Source organism: Podarcis raffonei, chromosome 11 (assembly GCF_027172205.1).
Source record: "Podarcis raffonei isolate rPodRaf1 chromosome 11, rPodRaf1.pri, whole genome shotgun sequence".
Taxonomy (NCBI): domain Eukaryota; kingdom Metazoa; phylum Chordata; class Lepidosauria; order Squamata; family Lacertidae; genus Podarcis; species Podarcis raffonei.
The window spans coordinates 25,286,706-25,309,344 of record NC_070612.1 but is presented as its reverse complement, the minus strand read 5'-3'; the positions used below and the strand labels follow the sequence as shown (position 1 = coordinate 25,309,344).

The window sequence follows — 22,639 nt, the reverse complement described above, 5'->3', positions numbered from 1 at the left end:
GCTCCTGCGCATGCACGAAATGCGCAGAACGCTTCTGCATGTATCCACTTCCAGGTTTGCCACGTTTGCAACCCGAAAATTTGCAACATGAACCTAACGCAACTAGAGGTGTGACTGTACATTCCATTTAGGATTAATTATCAAATCCCAGAAGAGGACATGGTTTATGAAACAGCAATACAATATGACTTTTAAATAATTCTTCTTTCTTCACTAGTAATACTGGTAAGTATTTGACTATGCAACCCTTATTTGGTTACAGTAAACAGATTCTGAAATATTTCAACAATAGGAAACTCATCGCAGACAACTTCTAATGGGGCAAAGCCCACATTTCAAAAGCATTGAAATGTTTTGACAAATGAACTGGAGGATTTTCAACTCCTTCAGTTTTCTCAAGATACAAAGACTGTCAGAAAATGAAGATTAAGTAGTTCGGTTAGAAATATTCCATTTATTCCTGACAACAGTAATTTGGAACATCTGTAGCTGCTTGCTTATTCTTGCTCCCCTATATAATTAATGACATTTAGAAGATGACAAACAAAGCAGAGCAACAGCAAAACAGTTCACAGCAGTTAAGTAAAAATAAACACGAAATCTGGATACTTTCCATGCACTGAATTTGCAATGCACATAAATACAAATATGTACATTACAGATATTTAATGTGGAATTAAATCTTTCAGCATGCTACACAAACTGCAGAAGTGCATACTGGCAAAATAGCTACATTACAGATAAGGAGGAAATGCGTGAGACTAAATTTCAAGAGCTTTAAAATTTGGCCTTTCTTGGAGGAAGCTGTTGTTTGTGTTCAGATCCAATTTATTCACTGAATCTAGCTGCAAAATGTTAAAAGAAGAAAGGGCAAAACAAGGAATAGGATTATAAAGAAGGATAAGACATTTTGGTGTGTCTCCATTAGGTATATATTCTGTGCTAATTGCAAGTTGCCCTGTCTAAAAAACAACCTGTTCTCACAGTGAAGCCATGCACTGGTTGTATTTTGTTAGCACAAATCAGTGTAAGCTCTTTTTTATTCCTTGGTTAGTCAAATTAGGCATGTCTGAGGCCAACTGTATTATCAAGTAACTATTTCTAGAGGACTAACTGTGTTAGCTTGTTGCAATAAAAACAAATACCTGTGATGACTGACAAATGTGGCATAATATTTCCTGGACCAGAGTATTCCCCCAAAAGGGCAGTCTGGTCTACAAAAGCTTACATTGCAACAAATCTGTTAGTCTTTAAAGTGTCACAAGGGTCTTCACTGTATTGTTTAATATTAGTTATGCAGTATGTATCAGTGTGTTTTGTAATCATACCAAATATGCACAATAAACCAAAACAGAGGCAAAGTCCACACTGTTCATCTGTCTCTCTCCCATGCACAATTGTGTTAATTACACAACCATAAACTTAGAACCACGTTTTTATGCATATATTACTCCCTAGAAAACTTACAGCACAGCTGCACCTATTTGCTCTCCCTGCCTCCTTCCATGCTATAGTGATGGCTCATCCTACATTTTGACATTTCCCTAGGGTTGATACATATCTAGTGTCCAAAACTAGAAGACCAATACAGGATTTTCTTTGAGAGAGAAAAGCAACAGCTGGTTTACGCACACAGAAAATCTACGTACATTGACAAAAATGGTAAGTTTGTACAACACTGAAATGGCAGGATAATTTTTTTCCAGAAATAAATATTATCAATAAATACCTGCAGACTAAAGGGAGGGAAAGAGATGTAGTATGTATGGGAGCATTCCCATACCACTTCCATACACACACACATGGACATGTGTATACACATGTAGAGTCAACTACCCAAAGAGACCATAGTCTTTTACCAGAAACAATGGACAGATAGCATCAAAAGCCCCAAGCTAGCACCCAAGTGCAGCCCTTCCAAAACCTGATACCCTCCAAATGTTGTGAACTACAACCTCCACCATTCCTAACCACAGCCCATGCTGGCTGGAGCTAATGGAAAGCGTAGTCCAACAACATTTGAGTGGTACCAAGCTTTATGTTCAGACCCTGGCCTATATCAGCTTAACAGTTCTGGCTTCCTACTATTGCTGAGCAAGCCCTCCACATTGTGGTCCGACACCACAGTTTCAGTCTGTGCCTCACCACCAGCTGCTAGAGGACTTGACTCCTACCTATTGCAATTCTTGAACAGTCCAAGATTCTTATCATAAATCACAAACCATGTATGAGTATAGGCAGAGGTCTACAAAGCTACCTAACCTTATGAACATTTTCAGCATCGTATATTTCAGTAGCTTGAATGTGGGAGGGCCAGGAGTAAATCACTAAGCTAGGAAGCAAACTAGGTGTTTGGCTTTGAGTAAATCAGTCTCCTGCAGCTTAACCTAGCTCACAAATCAAACACAAAGTACTGCTCAGAGCTCTTTGAATGTACAAATATAACAACACACATATTAAACATGGAAGGCAAATATCACCTTCAGAAGTTTCTGCATTTGCTGCAATATGGAAAACTGGAGGGTCTTTGGTACAAATACAAGAGGCATTTTTTTTTTTACCTTAAGTGCTAAAAGGCTCTTGTTAATTTCAGCACCTTCCAGTCGTGTTTGCCTATCGGCACTGGAAGTGTCGGCTCCTCTTTCGTTTCCAGCCAAGTCAATCAATGAAAATTTACCATGCAGCTTCCCTTTCCTCCTGAGGATGATCTGAAACACTGCATGGCTTCGAGATGAGTGTGCATTTGCAGATGTCTGACCAGATGTTCTGTAGCAAAGGGAGGAGAGAGACGCAATTGAATTACACATCACCACAAGGCTTGTCATGCTTACACTATCTGTTGATAGTTTAAAGCACACTTTAGGTTCTATTCTAATACAAAACAAACAAGGGGCTCATTTGCAGTACACATATGCCAATTACTCTCTATCTTCAACTATGGCATGAACTGAGGTAGAAGAGCATCTGTATTTTCCTCTTATACCACTCATTGAACCACGTTTGTTTCAATTCACTTAATAATATTTTTACATTTTAGAAGCAAGTATTAGTTATTTTTATTTTACAGTAAACAAAAATGAAGCATCAAGCTAAAAGAAAGAATAAAAACAGTCATAAAAATAAAATTACAAAATAATAAAATAATAATCATAATAATCACAGAAAGTTTGAAAAAGAAGGAGTAGCATAAAATAAATTCCATAGTGGAATACAGGGTTCATACTAATACCAAACATATTAAATCATCATGATTATTGCCAAATACTTATATTTAGTGGAAATGTGCCAACCATGAGATTGTTTGGTCATGTTAAGTCACAAACAGCCCCCAAGCTGAAGCAAAGTCAGAGAAGTCCAAATCACTCATGGTGGCACATATTTTATGAGTCACTTTTTTCAAAAAAAGGCAATGAACACTACTTTTTAAAACCATAGATCGGTAGAATAACAAGATGTGCCCTTCCATCCTTGAGCGATCACTAGACAAGCGGCAACCAACACATATAGAAAAAGGTGTTGAGTAAGGTGTCATCAAAATCAAAAATAGGTAAGAGACGTAACTTAGCATCCAAGGACCCCTGTTTGGCAACAATAATACCAATCTCTGTTACAACCTCCTTCCAGAACATGTGTACTTAGTTACATTCCCACTACATGCGTCAATATGTTTCTTGAACCTTACAACCACATCAGCACAAGGGGAAATTGGACCTTACAATATGAGCTAGTCAGACCAGGGTTAAAAATCAGCATTGGAACACACAGACTGAAGGGGCAAGTGTAGTTATAGCTACGCAAGTGCTAGTTATAACTTCTTTTAAGCCTGAACTTGAATGTTACAGTCTTAGTTGGAAACCCAGATGTAATAAATGTAACAATATGTCAATAAATTAGCAAAACATTAAGACAGTAAGCTGACAACACAAATCAACACTGCTCCTAAAACAAACAAACACACACACACACGCACACACACACAAATGTTCTATTTCTCTCAGTAGGTATTACAGAACAGGAGTTTTCCTTCTGGCAAGTAAACTCCCAGGTTGTTTTTTTAAAAAATAAAATAAAATAAAATAAAAATCCTACCTGCAACTGTTGCCTATTTCAATAAGCTTGAGTACATCTTCAACACATTTAACTTCTCGTTCCTGTAATCCCACCACCTGGACTTGCTGTTTACCATCTTCTAAAACTCTCAATTTCGTCTTCCTGTTCAATAAGTCAAAAACCTTATGCAGGGAGCAGGGGAAAGAGAGGGAGAAGAGATGTTGTTTTATTTAGGGGTTTTTAGAACATTACTTTAGTCCTGTCTGACAAAACAGCCATGCAAAACAAAGAGATCTAAATACAGAGACGAAAACTCAGAACTCCCGACAAAATAAGCTTTGCTAGATAAGACTTTTATTCTAAAATAGATATATGTGTATGTATCACATACCTTTCCACTATAAATTTCAAAAAATGTTGCATATACTTGAAGTTCTAGTTTCTTATAGTTTGGTTTCTTCAACATTAAAAAGACATCTCTAGCTGTGAATAGATGAAAAAGATATCGACTAAGTGACAGAAAAAATGTTAAATGTACAGCTGTTCGAATCACAGAACTGTAGAGTTGGAAGGGGCCTTGATGGTCATCTATTCAACCCCCTATAATGCAAGAATTTCAACTAAAGCATCCATGACAAATGTTCACATAGTAGCATGGATTGTTCCATGTGGCTAGTCATAAAAAAGGAGCATTTGTATAGTGTTTTCACGTGTTTAACATGCATCACATACACTAGCTTTCTGTAATGCAAGCAAGAACCCTGTACAATAGGCCATAAATTTACAGATAAAATTCACAGCATTTGTTTTGGAGAGAAGCTAATAAAATGCAAAGAGATTCACAGGATGGAAGCTAGAATGTTAGACTATAAGCTTTCCAAGAAAGTACGGTACATGAAAGGAGGCTTCCCCACCACCCCTCTCCCATAATAACCCTCTGTTACTATAGTAACTCCAGAAAAGCTACTTCTGATGGTTAGAGGAGTCTCCAGAACAAAGTGGGATGGGGTGCAAGAGGAACTGTCAAAATAGAACAGAAGCACCTTGCGTGAGGGATACTGCTCTTGCAAGATGTTTTGGACCCATTTTCAGTGACTTCCTTTTACCCAACATCCCTTCACACCCCAATCCACAGGCTGCCCTGGCCCCCAGAAACAACTTTTTGGGACTACAGAAAGCTGCAATGGGGTGAAGAAGCAGGCAAGTCCCCTGCTGACAGTTTCCTTCTGCCTGCAGTTTCACGCAGGTCCAACTTCCAACTTAACCATGCATTTAGTGAATAGTATTACATCTCTCAATCTCAGGTGTTAAGTGGTACCCAAATACCATAAAGTGTATAGCTATACATACAGGATACAGACTCTTTTGTATCAAGCTCAAAGACAAAGGACATACCTGCTAGTGCATAAATTCCTTTTGAACAGTCTTGGTTCTTTCCCGAAAAATCACCACCCATTGTCTAAAGACAAATATAATACAATAAAATAAACAGCACGAAAACAGCAACTATCAAACATCACATACTCATTATCAAGGGTCATGCATGAATAACTACTTTCATTGAGAAGACCCACTGCTTTGTGTAAAAACAACTGGATTTGCTCCCTTAAGACACAGATTACTTTAGCATTTTGTAGTGACGGGAACAGTGGACACTCTGAGAATGTATATGTGTGTGTTTCTAACTCTAATGAAGTTTGTCGGCAAGCAGCCTTTAAAGTTCCAAAAAGTAGGTTCATAAGTGGGACCTGGGACAAAATTTTACAGTGTATGACCAGTCCCTAAGAGGCGTTTGCCCTTAAGAGAGTCAATTATGTTGCTAACACATTCAAAGTTATCAGGTTATAATAAAAGCACTTCAATAGCATGTATCGCTCACCAGAAATACTTACATGGGTCTTTCCACTGCCTGTTTGTCCATAAGCAAAACATGTAGCCATTCCTCTTTCAAATATTGTTTCTACTAGTGGTCTTGCAGTAAACCTTTAGCACAGAAATAAAAGAAACATAGTTATTATATTATTTTTAAAATATGTATACCACCCTTCATCCTTACATCTCAGGGTGGTTCAGAGCATAAAATACATGATAAAAACACAAAATACATAACAGAAACAAGAACAAAAGCTAACTAGCCAAAGCAGTTTCTGTGCCAAAACCAGGCCTAAACCCGTGACTGAAATGGATTTCCAAGAGTGCCTAGTATAATACCTTTTTAAAACTTTACGTAAGAAATAAAGCTTGTATAACCCCATCCAAGCAAAAACATCAAAAGCCATCTTTGAAAATGTCTGTTGCAGTTTAGACCAAAAAATGAGTAGTAGGGTACTTTGACACAAATTACTTTCAACTTTGGATTCAGCAGCAGTCAGATCTTATTTTCTGCCTTCTAAATAATGCTTTCAGAAGTCCAAAGGAAGTCTTTAGGTCATCCTCCATTCCCATAACTTCTTTTCTGCAGGCTTCTTTCTCACACTTCCAACAGCAGAGATGGGTAGGCCAAAGCAAACAACTCGCCTTTCCCCCCTTTGCTGCCCGCCCCAGTCACCACTACTACAGAAACTGCAAAGAAGCTGCTTGCATTTTACAGGTTTTCTTTGGCAGAATTAAACCCCCACTTATCCGCCAGCGAACAGACAGATAAATCTTGTTGTGTTGACTGTAGACACCTGTCCCCTCCTGGCAACAGACACTCACAGCTAATGAGGTATTGAATCCTGCCTTCAATCAGCTGACGTCCCAAGTGAAGATAACTGATATATGGCCTTGTGGGCCAAATCAGACCTCCCCCAAAGACTGGCTTATAGGCTAAAGCATGGGTAGGCAAACTAAGACCCATGGGCCAGATCCAGCCCAATCACCTTCTAAATCCGGCCCGCGAACAGTCTGGGAATCAGCGTGTTTTTACATGAGTAGAATGTGTCCTTTTATTTAAAATGCATCTCTGGGTTATTTGTGGGGCCTGCCTGATATTTTTACATGAGTAGAATGTGTCCTGTTATTTAAAATGCATCTCTGGGTTATTTGTGGGGCATAGGAATTCATTCATCCCCCCTCCAAAAAAATATAGTCTGGCCCCCCACAAGGTCTGAGGGACAGTGGACCGGCCCCCTGCTGAAAAAGTTGGTTGACCCCTGAGCTAAAGGTTGCCCACCCCCGTTCTAGAGAAACAAGCACTCCCTATTGACCTAAAATGATGCACACAGAGTCCTTTTGCTCTGCAGTGCTGACCTGGAGCTTCTGAACATTTCTGTATTCTCTGTACTAATTGCAGGAGTGGAACTGTGGATCCTCCTGGTCCTAGAAGGAGACTCATATTCAAACTGTACCACGAAGAGCAGAGATGGGCAGCCGTTTCTGCCAAGAGCTGCATTGACTTGTGGGTAATCTGTCAGGGGCTGCATACCAAGCAGCAGGCAGGATGGCAGTCATAAGTAGGCGGAACTAACTCTTTCTTCTTTCTTTCTGCCACCTACTCCCTCCCATTCACACATTTTTCAGGACTTTCCTTCCTTTCAAACTAGCTTAAGAGAAGTAGCATTAGAGAATATTTCCAGACTTATTCTTGGCTGTCTGACTCTGGAAAAATACTAGCAGCTCCTCAAGAAACCCCTAGCAGAGTCTGTTTTTCTTCTGCCCAGATCTTTCAAGTATGAGCTGCCTCTCAGGTTCCAAATGAGGTCTTAACCCCTTTGTGTAATTATCTTCTGCCTCCAAAAGTGGGAAGGACCTAAGCACAATAGAAGCGGGAAGCCCAGTACAGTGACACAAAAACACTCACACTGGATAAAGCTATTACAGTTTAAATATAACTGTGGCTAGGAAAATATGCCCTTTTGGGAGGACGAAGTGGAAAAAGAGACAAACACATAGGAATTGCAGTAACAACACACAGGAATCCAAGTTAAACAGAACATCAGCTTACTGACAGGAGAAAACAGCAACAAACTTCAAAATGGGGACAAGGAACACATACCTGTACACCATTTCATTAGGAGCGCTGTCATCAAAGGCATAGTCAAAGCGGAAAGTTTGGTTTTCTAAGTACCGTGTTAAATCTACCTTTTGTTTGGGTTCATGTACCATCACAACATCTTTGCTAGGGATTGTTATTACATCAAGATCTTTCATTACAGTTTCTAAAAAAGCAATTAAATGTGAATTAATTTTTTTGGATACGCAAACTTCACAATTAATTGAGACATTAGTCATACATCTTTTCAAAGCAATTTATGTGAATCTGGTAATACTATAATGTGCATCTTTGGAAGAAAAAAAAATACATATGTACATGTATTTCCAGGCTGTTCAGTTTAAACTAGAATCATCTTCAGTCTAGTTGTTTTTTTAATCTGCATGCATAAATAGCTTGTTGCAAGAACAGTACATAAAGAAATCATTACCCATCTTCAAGGGAACAGGAGATAGCCAACTTGATTTCATCAGTTTGTGCATTCATTAATATTAGCTATTGTTAATTGTATGAAATGCCTGAGTCAGCAACAACATACACAAAGCCCAATGTTCCAAGAGACATGCAAACAAAAGGTGCTTTGTATGTACAGTCAAATGCATTAATGTGTCCTATTTCTGTGAGGGGGAAAAACCCCTCAGGACAGAAATCAGAATATATTGAGGTTTCTCATACAAAGAGCTCTACATTGAAGTGTTTTGATTCTGACCTTTCACCTAACCACCCAGTTACTGGAAAGCAACCAAAGTTTAGCTTTGAGAGAAGTGTTGTAACCATGTGGCAGGAAAATAAAATGGAAATTTCTGCCCTATATTTGCAAGTGAAACACAGAAAAATATTACTCGAAAGAAAAAACTCAATAGATTGTTCTTAGGGCACACTATATTACAGACCTGTCTATACTTCAAGGTCCATTAGACCCCAATTTTGTTCTTTTTAAAAAAATATTATCTGAACACACAAATTCACAACTTTTAAACATCTTAAGTATCATGCCAAAACTCAACAGAGACACACATCTCCCTATAGTTTAATTTAGCTAATATTGGTTATACAAACAGGATAAACAGACTGTGATCTGTCTCCTAGGAAGATTACAATGAATCTCATTACATTGTAAATGAAAACATTAAGGGTATTCTTAGTCACTCAGACCTTCAGAATAAAGCTGGAACTTCAGGTTTTACAACACTGAGTGAATTATATTTTTAAGTTCGGAGAGTTAAAGACTCTCACATTTCATGTTTCACTTTAAAAACTAGAATGCCCAGGTGAAAATTCTGGAAAAGTTGATTAAATAAACTTTTATTATAGCACCAAACCTCCTCAATAAATTGTCTTGTAATACTTCACCCAATCAAACCTGGTGAGGACAGAGAAAATGAAATCTTATCAAATCCTATATGGGGACCAGCTGCAAATCTGAAGGCCCTAACTTTTGACACCTGAGGTGTATGGTTTTTTGACCCACCTTGTTTTTATACTTATGGGTTGTTTTAATTTTTTTGTAATGTTGTATCCTTCCCTGGGACCTTACAGTGAAGGGCAATAAGAGTGTGAGTGTGTGTGTGTGTGTGTGTGTGTGTGTGTGTGTGTAAATGGCTACGACTAATTAGATTTCAGTTGATTAATACATCAACTGGTCGAATACAGCCTACATTCCTAATAAAATCTACATTACAATCCGGTGACTGAAAGACAGTAGGCTCCAACAGTTCTGTGATATAGTCAATGTGTAACATCCTATATAACCACAGGATGGTTACACTCATTCTGAACTGAAGGGCAGAGAAGTAGGGCAACTTCCACATCAATGGACTGCACAGCACATCAAAGGGAAGCTGTCACAGACCCTCTGTCTTCAGATATGAGTCAGAGAGCTGAGGAGAAAAGCAGGCTACTTCCCTTCCCCCATCTGAGGAATACAAAGGAGAAAAGGGTAGAGAAAGAGCCAAAGTAGGAATGGAAACTACCAAGATGGCCTTGACAACTGCCGTATAGATATGGAGGAATCCCCATCACCACCCTCTGAAAGCATCAGCAGCACTTTATTACTTCCACCCAGCTTTTTCCCAGGTAAGGAGCAGACACAGTTGGTCGTGAACTCAACTGAGGCCATACAGAAATCTATGGGAGGTGTGAGATCATCCTGATTACACATAGTGAGACCATGATAATTCCAAAGTTATCTTAGTACTAGAAGGGGAAATTGGCCTGTTGTCATCCATCTACCACCTGGATTCGGTTTCCGACAGAATAAGCTAAGCTCCAGAATGTTTCCTGTTCAGCCCTGCCTTCCTAGTCTTGGAAGCGTTCAGCAACCTGTGCAAGTGCTCTCCCCCATCTCGTATCTCTTATGAGCTTATCCACACTTGCCTTTTGCTCTGCTGTTTTCCCTACTCTTTCAGACACAGGTCCATGTTTTAAAGCTCCATGGCAGAGTGCTCCCCTTTTGTATTCTGTGCTCCAGAGCTCTCCCCACGAAAACCCACCCTTTAAAGCCAAATTTGAGAAAGCAGCAATTTGGGTTTTCAGCAGATTGCCATTTGCTCCAATTGAGATATAAAGAGCAAGTTTCTTCCAGGTAAAGCTCCAGAGCAAAAAGAAAAAAAGGGTACTCAGAAAGCGCAGAGGAAAGGCAACTATAGATAAGCCCCATAGATAGATAGATGATAGATAGATAGATAGATAGATAGATAGATGATAGATAGATAGATAGATGATAGATAGATAAGCCCCATTACAGTTGGGGGAAGATACATCAACTCTTCTCCTACTCTTGCCAGCTCCTGTGAGAAATCAGAAAGATGCATTCTTCTCCCTCATTATTTGGTTGGCTTTGGCATTGGCACTGCCTTGATTAACAGGTTATCAAATTATGTGGGACAGTCTCCCTATTTTCTTGATACTCCAGACGTGTCTGAGCCCTAGAACTGCATGTTGGCAATGACTGCAGGTTAGGACCTGGACAGACTGATGGGAGAGGAGGGAGTGTCTGATTAATCATGGACTAATATTAACCAGCCCCCAAATTTTAAATTCCAAACCATAATACCATGATATTCAAAGTGATGCTCAAGGACCTGCATGAAGAAAGCCAAATATGCCTAGAACTTAAGTTATAGCTAAATACGCTCTACAGAGCTGCTAGCATCATAATATTTAATGCATCATTGCTCTTCACAAGACACTCAAATGGAACATTATGTAACCATCTCATTACATAATTCCCAAGCACTCCCCTCCCCAGAGAAATTCCATCACAATTTCAGCATTTACACTAATACCTAATTTAGTTATGGGGACATTAGAAGCTTCTAAATAAACTAGGTGTTTCTTTGAACAGAAGCGTTACTTACATAGAACCAGGCATTTAAGGTTTGGATGAATAAAATAACCTTCACTTTGGTAAAATACTGCCACAACATTTCATCTTTTGAGAGGGGGGGTACTATATTTAACTTAGAGAATTCAAATAGTCTAGGCCTGCCTTCCTCTTGGCATTTCAGAGGGAATGTGAAGACTTTTTTGAAATCCTTCTAGTTACCGAAGTCTGGATTGTTACTCGGTCTTACAGAGAGGAAGGAAGGAGGGAAGGGAAGGGAAGGGAAGGGAAGGGAGAGTTCCTTTTTTCATTGATTATTGTACTTTTCGTGTAAGTTGCCTTGATCTTTGAAAAGACAAGCCCTCTTTACAAATTGTGATGTCCATATGTACAGAGCAATGCTAAAAGGAGACATCACTTCTAGATATGACCAAATAAAAAGGTTCCTGGATTCAATCTAGCCTATACAAGCACATCCAGAAAACCAAAATTAGAGAGAGAGAGAGAGAGAGAGAGAGAGAGAGAGAGAGAGAAATGGTCCATTATTTTTATCGGTAGTTTGGCTCCAAATGTGCTCTAGGGGGAATCCAAATGCTTGGTTATCCTAGTACCCACTTGATAAAACTTATTCACCCTCCCTTATGGAAACTTTTCGGGGCAGCCTGAAAAAAATCAACTCAGCATCAAGACAAATATAAAATAAAGTTATTACCCACCTCCCAGAAACTAGATAAAAGACTGCATATTAAAAAGAGGCCTACCTTTTTTATTTAGTGGTCGTTTTCTTACACACACACATATCCTGTGCTCATCAATCTTAAAAAAAACAGAGTCAATGAAGTTAGTAATTCTGAACCAATTCTGAAACAGAAACTTAAAGACAGTTTATTTCAATAATTATAGTGATGTACGTGATCAAAAAGAAAAGGATTCAGCAGCAGGTTATACCCAACCTTAGTTCTACTGAAATTAATAGATGGCTAACAGGTTCATTAATTTCAATGAGTTTACTCTGTTACAAAAGTATCTATACTGAGATAAGCCTCACATGTGACCTTGAAATAAAATACTCCAGAGAGCAAAAAGCTCAAACTGCAGGACATATTCCTTACAGCTTTTCAGGACTATGCTCAATATCATTGTAGTCTAGGCAGATTCTCCTGGCCATTTGGAAAACACCTGAAAAGTGATGGAAAAATTTGCATGTTGCTATTTGAATTACTTGTTATGCAAGCCACAACTGCATAATTATTCATGTTAAGGTTTGATCAGATATTATGCTGGGCCACTTTTATTACAAACAGGAACAGGTTTAGAAAAAGAGCTAAGATCTTACAGTCTCCAGCCATAACTACTGTAATCTCAAAGGTGCATTTACGAGCCTCTGAGATTACAGGTTGCCATGACTGAGATCTGCCAGTTCCCAGCTCACCAAAATATATGACACCCACACATATCTTTGTAAATTCAGAGCATATTAAAACCAGAAAGCTTGTGGAAGTACAACAGTTGAAATATAAGCCTCACCACATACTGCATTTACTCGAGTCTAATGTGCCATTGAATGTAATGCGCACCTCAGTTTTCAGAAACTTGAAACCAAAAAAGAACTTGCTGGCGAATGTAATGTGCATAAGCAAAAAGTGTACTCTTTACAACAAACAGGCTGAAAGTTTTGAGGCGGCTGCAGGTCTGGCAGGAAGAGGAGCCGGGCAAGGCGGGCCCGCTAGCCAGCAGTGGGTGCAGGCTCCGTCCCACCTCTCCATTGAGGAGTGCACAGCCGCACACGCACCTTGCCAGAAGTGAGCTGCGTATTTTACTCAAGTCTAATGCACCATAGAATCTAATGCGCAGCCAATTTTTTGCAGCTTAATTTTGCAAAAAAGAGAGAAAAAGATGCGCATTAGACTCGAATAAATATGGTGTTTATTATTTGGCCACACCACACTGTCATTTACTATTTTAAACTTTCCCAAATTCTCACACTGTGAGAGTTGTAGCAAAACTTACTGCGTCTGCAGTTGTCAGTGGTCTATAATCCAGACTCCCCCTGAAATCTCTGATCATACACATAATTTCATAATTTGGATTTGTAGCATCAACTTCCTAAAAGGGGAAAAATAGCTGTCAACTTTGTAAGATAGAATAGTTCTCTCTCATACATTATCTTCTGATACGATACCTTTTTGTTTGCAATTTAACAACATTTTTGCCAGTTTCGTGACATTTTCCCAAACTTTTTTTAAAAGAATTGCAAAAATTATGCTTGCTAATATTTCACCTTGCGACAAAGCATAAGCTTCCTTCTCTTTTCCAGACCCTCCTAGGTAAAATATATTTGATTCCGTGTATACTTGAATCATTTGGACAAAGATACTGAAAACCGCTCCTCATTAATATGGATTTGTAGTTGGCTAATTAAGTTGAGCACTCAAAAGTGCTTCTGTTGCTCAACAACACCCAAAATATATCAACTATTTTCTTCTTCAAAAAAATATAAGGGAGGGATTCAACATTACACCTTTCTGATTATTCCATCAGCACAAGCATTTCTTGTCCAGAAGGGACCAATCCCTCCTTTCCCTACACCAACTGGGCACCGCACTGGGGGTTCTCCAGACCCTTTCATGTTCTGCTTGATTTACTTAGATGCAAAATATTCAAAGACGCCTTAAAGGACTCAAACTGGATGGCAAATTTTAACATAAGCTGGCTTTTTCTGAATAAGTAAAGGCAGTCCAACTGACTTCAAAGGTAAGGTGTTTCCGGGTGCTCAGCTGCTCCCAACATGAAAACCCACTTCCATCCTTCATCAGCAGGCTTTAAAATTACAATCTGCGTATTAAGTTCTTTTTCATGAAAAGGAACAAAAAAGTTTGTTCCTTGCTAATTTCTGACAACTAGGGACAGAAAAATCTTCAGCAGCTTAGGACCATCAGTACAACATCAAGTTGCTCGAGTACCAATATTTCTTATTACGTCAATAAGAGACTGAAAATACATGGGGACATAACATGCAAGCTGCCAACAGGATTATGCAAGTGGTTCTTCTAAAGCTCCTGCTTTGTGACAAGACTCATTAATGCTAACGGATTTGCTTAAGATTAGCAACTTTTTGAAATAAAGATTGTAGCTTCGTGTTCACTTTCTACTCACTGAGATGCTTACAGAGCTATTTAAGTAACACTTCTTAAACCTCACTTTCTCAAATATGGCATCCTCGTAACAAGTATGCAGTAATGATTGCCTACACCATCTTAGGAAGCACTAGCTAATGAGCCAGGAAATTCAACATTAGTTGAAGTAACTTGCTAGAATACAGATTATAAATACTAGCAAGTGAACAAAAATATAAAAACAAACCTGAGCGCGTTTCTCTCTAAGTTCCTGCTGTTGTAATCTTCGCTTCTCACGTTTTTCCTGCAACTTTTCAACTTCTTTCACACAATTTGATTTTCTACGTGCTTAAAGGGGAATAAAAGCAAGTTTCTTTTATATGCATACTACAAATTTTAAATCATTTTACCACTGAAACTGAGAAGTGCTTACATTAATGTACTTCCTAAGCTGTTCAGCATAAACAGGGCTTAATTTCGGCAATTTGATTTCTTTCAGAACAGTCCTGGGTCCTCACTTACACAGCTCGTTTTGTGCTGATACAAGGTGAGGTGGGGGCAGCTGAAGATATTGCTGATGTCTTGCTGGCATTGCTAAGTGGAACACAGTATGGTTACCTTTCAGCCATGCTGTGGCTCCTGTTCCACCTGGTTGGTCCCCCAATGCCTAGCTGTGCTGGCAGATTGTTTGAGGCAGTACTTTGCTATGAACCAGAGACAGAAGTTCATCCTTCTTGTCCAATCCCAGGCTACAGGTTAAGAGGTCCAGTTTAATCCCAATGACTTCATCATCCCATCCATTCTCTCTCATTTACAGTACTCATCGATTACCTTGCCATGGACATACATTAGTCATTAGATTGACAAGACTGGGAAGGAATTTTACCCTCAATAATGATTGGCCTAGCAAAGCAGGGGGGCTGCCTTCACCATATTTTAGCTGCTTATTATGTTTCTATGTTTTCTGTTTTTGCCACAGTTTTATGACTAGCATTGGAGGCATATTATAGGATCCTTGGATGAGGGTTAACAGGGCTGGAATCGGGGGGGGGCAAAGGGAGGGTCATTTTAAGGTCCAGCCCTGCTTAGGGGCTGTCCTGCCTGCCTCATCCAAGGTTGACAGGAATGGTCACCACAGTTGTACCATAGCTGGTTTGAGCCTGTTTTCTATCCCCTCATGTCTTCTCCAGGATGTGGGCTGAGTAATAAATTTGACAGCAGCAGAGCTGCAGGAAAGTCACATTCTTGCCTTATACCAAGTCAAACTCTGTGTAAGCCAATGAAGTTGGGGTCAGTGTTAACCTTCCTACTACCTCAGTGTAGTTCTCTCACCTCTGCAGGCACAGTTTAAGGGATATGGACAGGGAAATGTAACAACACACAGCAGGCACCAACTTACATACATGTTATTCTCTTGGTTTGACCTAATAAAAGGTCTGATCAATTTTCAATAATGGGCCATTATTTTGAAGAACTAACAGATACTCTGTTACCAACAGGATGATGGAAGAACAATCACATTGTGATTTCTCTAAGTAAGCATAACATTGTGCAGACAACTCACTTCTTATGAATTTATATAATTGCCCAAGAGAATGTACATGTAATGCCTAAAATGAATGAATCCTTGATACATGATTTACATACAAGGGGGTCCAAATTCCTTTTTTGCAGCTTGAACTGGAGATATATCTGAAACACTACCATTCTGTTGTGTAGAGGAAGACTGTTCAGGAAGCTGAGTAGGCCGCGCACGTGCAGAACCAACCACTGCAAAAAACAAAACAAAAAACAAAAATATTACTAAGAGTGAGCATAAACAGCAAAGAAGGAACTGCACCAATTTCGAAACAGAACGATTAGTTAATCAACAGAATAATGTGTAAAACCAAAACAATTTATAATTAAGAAAAACTTTATAAAACTCTTTTTAGGACATAAACCGGTACTTTAGGTGAATATGCTATGAGACAAACCAATATGAGAATCGAATATACATGAACTATTATCGACTGCTGGTGGGGGGGATGAAATTAATCCCTCAATATGACACATCGGTAGATGTTGTTTCCAGGCCAGCAGAACTACTGAAGCAATTCTCCCTTTATATTTCAAAACAAGTTGCATCAGGGAGGAAAAATAGAGGGCTTGGTGGTAAGTTAATCACATGTTCCATGAACCTTTGTGAGGAACTAGTTGGGTCTTATTATCTGTATATCAGCCCAGATATTACATATGAATGCAGATTGTAGGAGGAGTCCCACACCCTATCTAGGTATAAATATTCATACTGCTACTGGAACTGATAAATCAAGGAAGTGGAGCAGAGGAGTATTTACCAAATCCTCTGGTTGGTGTGGGAGTGAAGTGAAAGAACAGGACAGGGATGAACTACAAAGAGATTTTCATCCCAGGCAGTTCTCTCCCTCTCTCCCTCAAGCCCCCTCTGCTGTCATGCTCAAATGGCTTGAATACAACAAATGCTTAAGTTCTCTTCTGCAGTTCCCTCTATCAGCCAAATAGAAAGCAAGTCTGCAAATAAGAAGCAAAAATAACTCAGATATGAAAGGACAGGTTGCTTATCAGTAGCTGATGTGTTCTGAGTGGTCCGGGAATTGTCTATACAACTGCAAGATTACTCAGAGACAAAGAAGAAAGGTCCTTACTCTCACAGCGGGCCAACTATAGCATAAATTCAAGAACAAAAGAAGTAATTCCTTTTGTACTTCTGGACATCCTAGCTGGTTGAGTGCAGGTAAAATGTAAAACAAAATTACCAGGCAATGAGCTTACAGGGAAGTAAGGCACAGACAAAATGTTTTGCTATTAGATCTGGACAATTAAAGTGGAATTTATCACCTTACTTTTTGCATTTTCAAATGGGATATAAATCACTTGGTAACTTACCTCTGTTGTCTCTAGTAGGAGCTTCAACTTTAGCAGGTACCACTGTCCTTCGATTCTAGAGAAAGACAGACACTATTAATTTGTTAGTTTAAAAAAAGAAAAAAGCCTGCAGATTGGCTAAGTACTCGGCTGATTCATAGCCCTTCAGCAATTAGGGAGCATCAGCAAGTCAACAAAATTCTCAGAAATCCTTTATACCCTTCTCCAAGAAAAACAGCAAACTTACTCTACATTTCCAATTGATATATAGCTTGCCTGCAAATGAATCTTTTCAAACTGGGTAAATGAGCTGTAAAATAGCAAATGTTAAGCTATTGGTAATCAGGTGTGAGGCAGGTAAAGATATGGTTGGGCCTAAAAGGGGTCAGCTCATTCTCAGGGCTTACAGAGCACTGTGACTTTGCCTGCACAATTTGATTCAAACTGCATGGGTAAAATAGGTCAGTTGATGTCATGTGAACAGCCCCACTCACTGGTAAAACTTGGGCCATGGAGGAGACCAGTGCTATATAAAATGTGTTGCTGGAATGAAGAAAGGCAAAGGTCAATAAAGAATTCATCTCTGTGCACTGCCTATAAAAACCATTGAACAACTAAACCTACAATTCTGAAATAAAGAACATCATGTAGCAACAGGCAAACTGAACAAGAGTAAATGACATTGCAGTATATATTACCAACCTTCACAATTTTGTTCACTTTAGCGGAAGGTGTTGGAGGTGGTGGGGTCTCTGGGCTGGGATCATCTTCTTCAGGAGCAAGGTCTGGGTTAAGCGAAAAAATACTCTCCAAGTCAATCTGCATATGAGAAAGATAGATTGTTCAAAGCAAACAAATAAATCCTGCATTTTAATGAAAACAAAAAACAAAACAAAAACCAAGACAGGCCACATGGTTTCATTGCCGCAGAGTAGCAGCTCACTTCCATTTGAAGCCTCCACATCATCATATTGGGTAAAAAGTCTCTATTTTGCCTGGAAAGATTAGTGGCAATGTCTAATTACTTAGCACAAAGTGAATCTGCAGTTCCCACTAGCACCCTTTGAAATGGAAAAGGGAGTATCCCACCCTTCTATACTCTGGGCTGGGAACATTTTTATTCAATCAAGACAGCCATATATCATTTAACAACTGACTGATCACAGTCCTGAATTTCTCAGTACTGCAACACGCTCTAGAATTCAGCACACAAACTCCTTTGCCAAAAAAAAAGTTAATTCATCCCTTATTTGTGTACCTTCCAGGTACCACTCCACTCTTATTAGCTTTTTTTTAGAAAAGACGATGTGACTGAGACCTCTAAAAGCAGTGCGATTCCCAGAGAGGCCCTTGCTAGGGTAAGCTCAGCCTTATACCTAGAACTTTCAGTTTTGGGTAGCCATCTTTGCATCCCCACCTCACTCAGCGATCCTTGCCTGTTGAAGCCTCCTCCTTCCTGTATTTTAAAGAGGAAAGAGTAAAATTTTCTCCCACTCCAGCCTTCTCCTTCTGCCAGTTTTCCAAGAAATGTGCTAATTTCTGAGCTAGCTGTCTTAGACAGACAGGCAGCCTGTTCTCCAGAAAAACCACAGTCAGGGCCACAGAGGGATGAGTTCCCCCCCCAAAAACATTAGCTTTTCATGTTCCAGAGGGGTGGGTCCCTGAACATAGAAAAGTAGGTTTCAGATTTGTGTAGACACATATCTCAAGCAACCATGGCAACAACTGGTTTAGTTTTATATACCAAGATACTACTTCTGTTTTATGCTGATGGCAGCATTTTAACTCTATTTCTCCTTTGTGTTGCATGAAAAAAGCACAGCTGAATGGGGGAGAAACTACTATATAATAGGCACTTTTTTCCTCACCCACTCCTGCTGCCTCCACCCTGCTGGAGAACAAGCTATAGTCTTGCTTGTCATTACATCTGAACCCAGACTCATAGTTTGTTTGATGCCAGGATGAGCAAGGGAAGAACAATGTGCTTATAATTTCAGCAGCGTACACTAGCACACTGCACTTTCACATTTAACTATGGCTTAATGTGACGTGTGAACCAGATCTATATGAAACAAGCATTTAATAGTTATTTTCATATGTCATCATACAGCCTATTCTATTGGCCTTCACTTCACCAGTACATCTTCAAAACAGTCACAGAGATTTATATTTCATTCTGAATGCCTATGGTCCATTATATTATACATTAGGCCAATTTTGAACCAAGATCAGCTGAGAACAAACATAACTTTTTTATAGTCAATATGATTATATTGTACCTCTTTTCCTTTAGTATCACCATTTTCAATCCACTCAACAGTAACACTTTCGTTATCTTCATTTAAAGATGTCACCATAGCTTCATGTATTCGGCCTGGAATGGAAGTATAAGTACTCCTTCAACAATTTATAGAATTTCCATCAAAACGGCTTTATTCCATCTCTATTATTTCATTTGCAAAGGAATTCATTATTTTTTAAAAAATGCATCTCACTTATTTCTATACCACTGACATGCAATCACATTTCTACTCCATAATTCCATTGTTTTCGGTGACACTTACTACCTGGTCAATGCATGCAGGCCTTCAGCCTTTTAAAATACTTATTTTAAAAAATTTCAATATGGCTTATATTCCCCTTTATTTTTCCTCAAACACTGCTATCAATCAATCCCAGAATGTCAAATGACACTCAGAACTTACATCAGAAGCTGCAGAAGGAGTATGCAACATGGTGCCCTTGAGATGTTGCTGGACTTTCATCATCCTGGACCACTGACCATGCTGGTTGGGGCTGATGGGAAGTGAAGTCCAATAACATGCTGGGGGTACCACATTGGCTACTCTGGAACAACACCCATATACTCCAATATATGCACAGAAACATGCAATAAATGAGTTTTCATAGCAACACCAGAGACAATTACGTGAAGATTAATTTTTAAAAGTTATATCCCAACTTATTCTCTGAAGAGACTCAAGGCAACTACTGTAATCTCCACACACAGAGTTAAAATAGTACCATAACAATACCCAACAAATTTAACGATTTCAGCAGGACAAAATAAACATAAAACTAAGCCAGTGCAAAATAACTCAATTAATTGAAGGTCTTGTTAAAAAGCCTGGTTGAAGCAGACCAGTGATGGGACCTGGCAGGTTCCATTTATCAGGGCATTATCAGGGAAGGTGCACAGTTGCATGTTGTTGTACAGTGGTACCTTGGTTCTCGAACTTAATCTGTTCCAGGAGTCTGTTCAACTCCCAAAACCATTCAAAAACCAAGGCGCAGCTTCCAATTGGCTGCAGGAGCTTCCTGCACTCAAGCGGAAGCCATATCGGATGTTCAGCTTCCAAAAAACGTTCGCAAAATGGAACACTTGCTTCTGGATTTGCGGCATTCTGGAGCCAATTTGTTCGACAACTAAGCCGTTCGAGAATCAAGGTACCACTGTAGCTTCCACAGGTGATGAGGTGAGCTGCTGACTAGTCTTTAAAGTGTCTTGAGCTATAGAAATTGCAGCTGTGAAACTACAAAGAACACTCTGGCTGAAGACACAGTTCCCTCCCTTTGGATCATTGCCCATAAGGGCAGCCTTACAAATAAGCCCATGGAACTCCTTCATATACCTATGCTAATCATTTGCAATGTGATACTAATGACCTAAAAGAGAGAAGGAAAAACAACTTTTCCAGTTTACAAAAGCTTTGTTGCCTGTTTGTTTGAAGGAGGTTCTTACTCACCAATGGCAACTAAGCAGGTGACAATTTGCAAACCTACCCAAGCACACCTGAGCACTTGGTCCTGCTTTCAGTGTTTGAAGTTTGAAAAAGATAGGAGAAAATCTAGAGAGGAATGTCATAAAATTTCTCTTTTGATACTAAATGATACATAAATAAATTCTGAACCACCTAATCACCCAGAAAAAATAGGTGTCAGGGTATTTAACCACATGCAGCAATTTTTAAAAAGCAGCACTTAATAATCTTATAATTATTTTGCTTATGTACAACAGATTGGACATAGTAGTGTGCACCTTTCTAAATGTATCACTCTACTTTACTAAAAGAATAAACCCTGCCATTCAGTTTCTATTACAAAATAATTTTCATAGTTTGTATACAAAAAACAATGTTAGCAATTTATTTCCCTTTCCTATTTCAGGTACTGACTGATCACACCCAACCTTTAGATGACACAGCACATGAAGGCAACACCCTATTAATCGCCTATTCACAACGTACACAGTTCTCTCACTCCTTCAGTGCTTCCCCACACATCTTGGGACCTACTTTTCTCTTCCCAGTTTCAATTCCATTTCCTGCCTCTCTCTCAACAGCATCCATTTGAGTATATATTTGAACAAAATGGCTTGTGCTCTTCTGTACTAAAGTGGAACTAATTAATGCAGCTTCTTCAACTGCTCAAATCAATTCTAGCCAGAGATGAAGTTATATTCTGCCAATTAACAGAATGATAGGATTTAGAACACCATGCTTAGACAGTGGGGAGCATCTCTTTCCTGACAGTGACCTGGTTTGGGATACAAAAAAGCATGGAAGGGACAGAAAAAGGATTTAAGACACATGCTTTAAGATTAAAATGACAATTTTCTTCTATTATAATTATTTCTGCCATGAGAGAAGCAACAAACACATCCAAAAAGATGTGATGTGTTCCTGAATACCATAGCTATAAAGCTAAATTTGCCTACCTGGAAGCAAGGGTAAAAATATATGCGAAAAATGGATCCAAGAAAATACCCAGTTATTGCTTCTGATTGGCCAAACCTGATAGCCTAGAGGGGAGGAAAGGTGGAGGCATACACAATCCATTAAGACATTGAGATAACCTGTGTAGGCTAAACTCTCACACAAACTTTTCCTCTTCTTTTGTAAAATTTCATCTGCTGCCCGAGATACCATTCAAACTGCTTGTAAAACTCTGTTGAGCTCAAAATGCAGTTTGAGAATCTGAGAATGAACAGCTGGTTAAAGACATCCAGAGAAAAATACCATGCATGTGGCAGCAACTTTCCAAATACCAGAACTGTTTTTGGAACTCAATATACTTTTAAGAATGGTGTGGGGATTTGATGGGAACCACTTCTGGTTAAGAATTGGGGGGACAGAGGCAGAGAGGGGTAAGGGTATGGACAGAACCCTAAGAACAAACTTATACCTGTAGGGACAGAAAAATTAAGAATGAACCAGAACCTTAAAAACTAACCAAGAATGGTGTTGTCTAACATTCTGACTATACATACTTCTTGACCTAAAGGAATTT

The 22,639-nt window shown here is 39.1% G+C and overlaps 1 protein-coding gene across 5 annotated transcripts in view; it reads right to left on the bottom strand.

The window, feature by feature from the left end:
- The window catches only part of KIF2A (kinesin family member 2A), a 46,439-nt gene that overhangs the window by 10,264 nt on the left and 13,536 nt on the right, over positions 1–22,639 (bottom strand). For 3 of the 5 annotated variants that reach the window (XM_053408586.1, XM_053408583.1, XM_053408585.1), the window contains exons 2-14: positions 19,630–19,724; positions 18,053–18,169; positions 17,372–17,426; positions 16,112–16,234; positions 14,712–14,812; positions 13,359–13,454; positions 12,110–12,164; positions 8,027–8,189; positions 5,943–6,033; positions 5,446–5,509; positions 4,442–4,533; positions 4,090–4,232; positions 2,562–2,766 (exon numbers count right to left, since the gene is read on the bottom strand). In XM_053408586.1, coding sequence (XP_053264561.1) covers positions 2,562–2,766; positions 4,090–4,232; positions 4,442–4,533; positions 5,446–5,509; positions 5,943–6,033; positions 8,027–8,189; positions 12,110–12,164; positions 13,359–13,454; positions 14,712–14,812; positions 16,112–16,234; positions 17,372–17,426; positions 18,053–18,169; positions 19,630–19,724 — 1,400 coding nt within the window. The remainder of the gene's footprint in view (positions 1–2,561; positions 2,767–4,089; positions 4,233–4,441; positions 4,534–5,445; positions 5,510–5,942; positions 6,034–8,026; positions 8,190–12,109; positions 12,165–13,358; positions 13,455–14,711; positions 14,813–16,111; positions 16,235–17,371; positions 17,427–18,052; positions 18,170–19,629; positions 19,725–22,639) is intronic. The other 2 variants (XM_053408584.1, XM_053408588.1) reach the window with 1 other exon arrangement.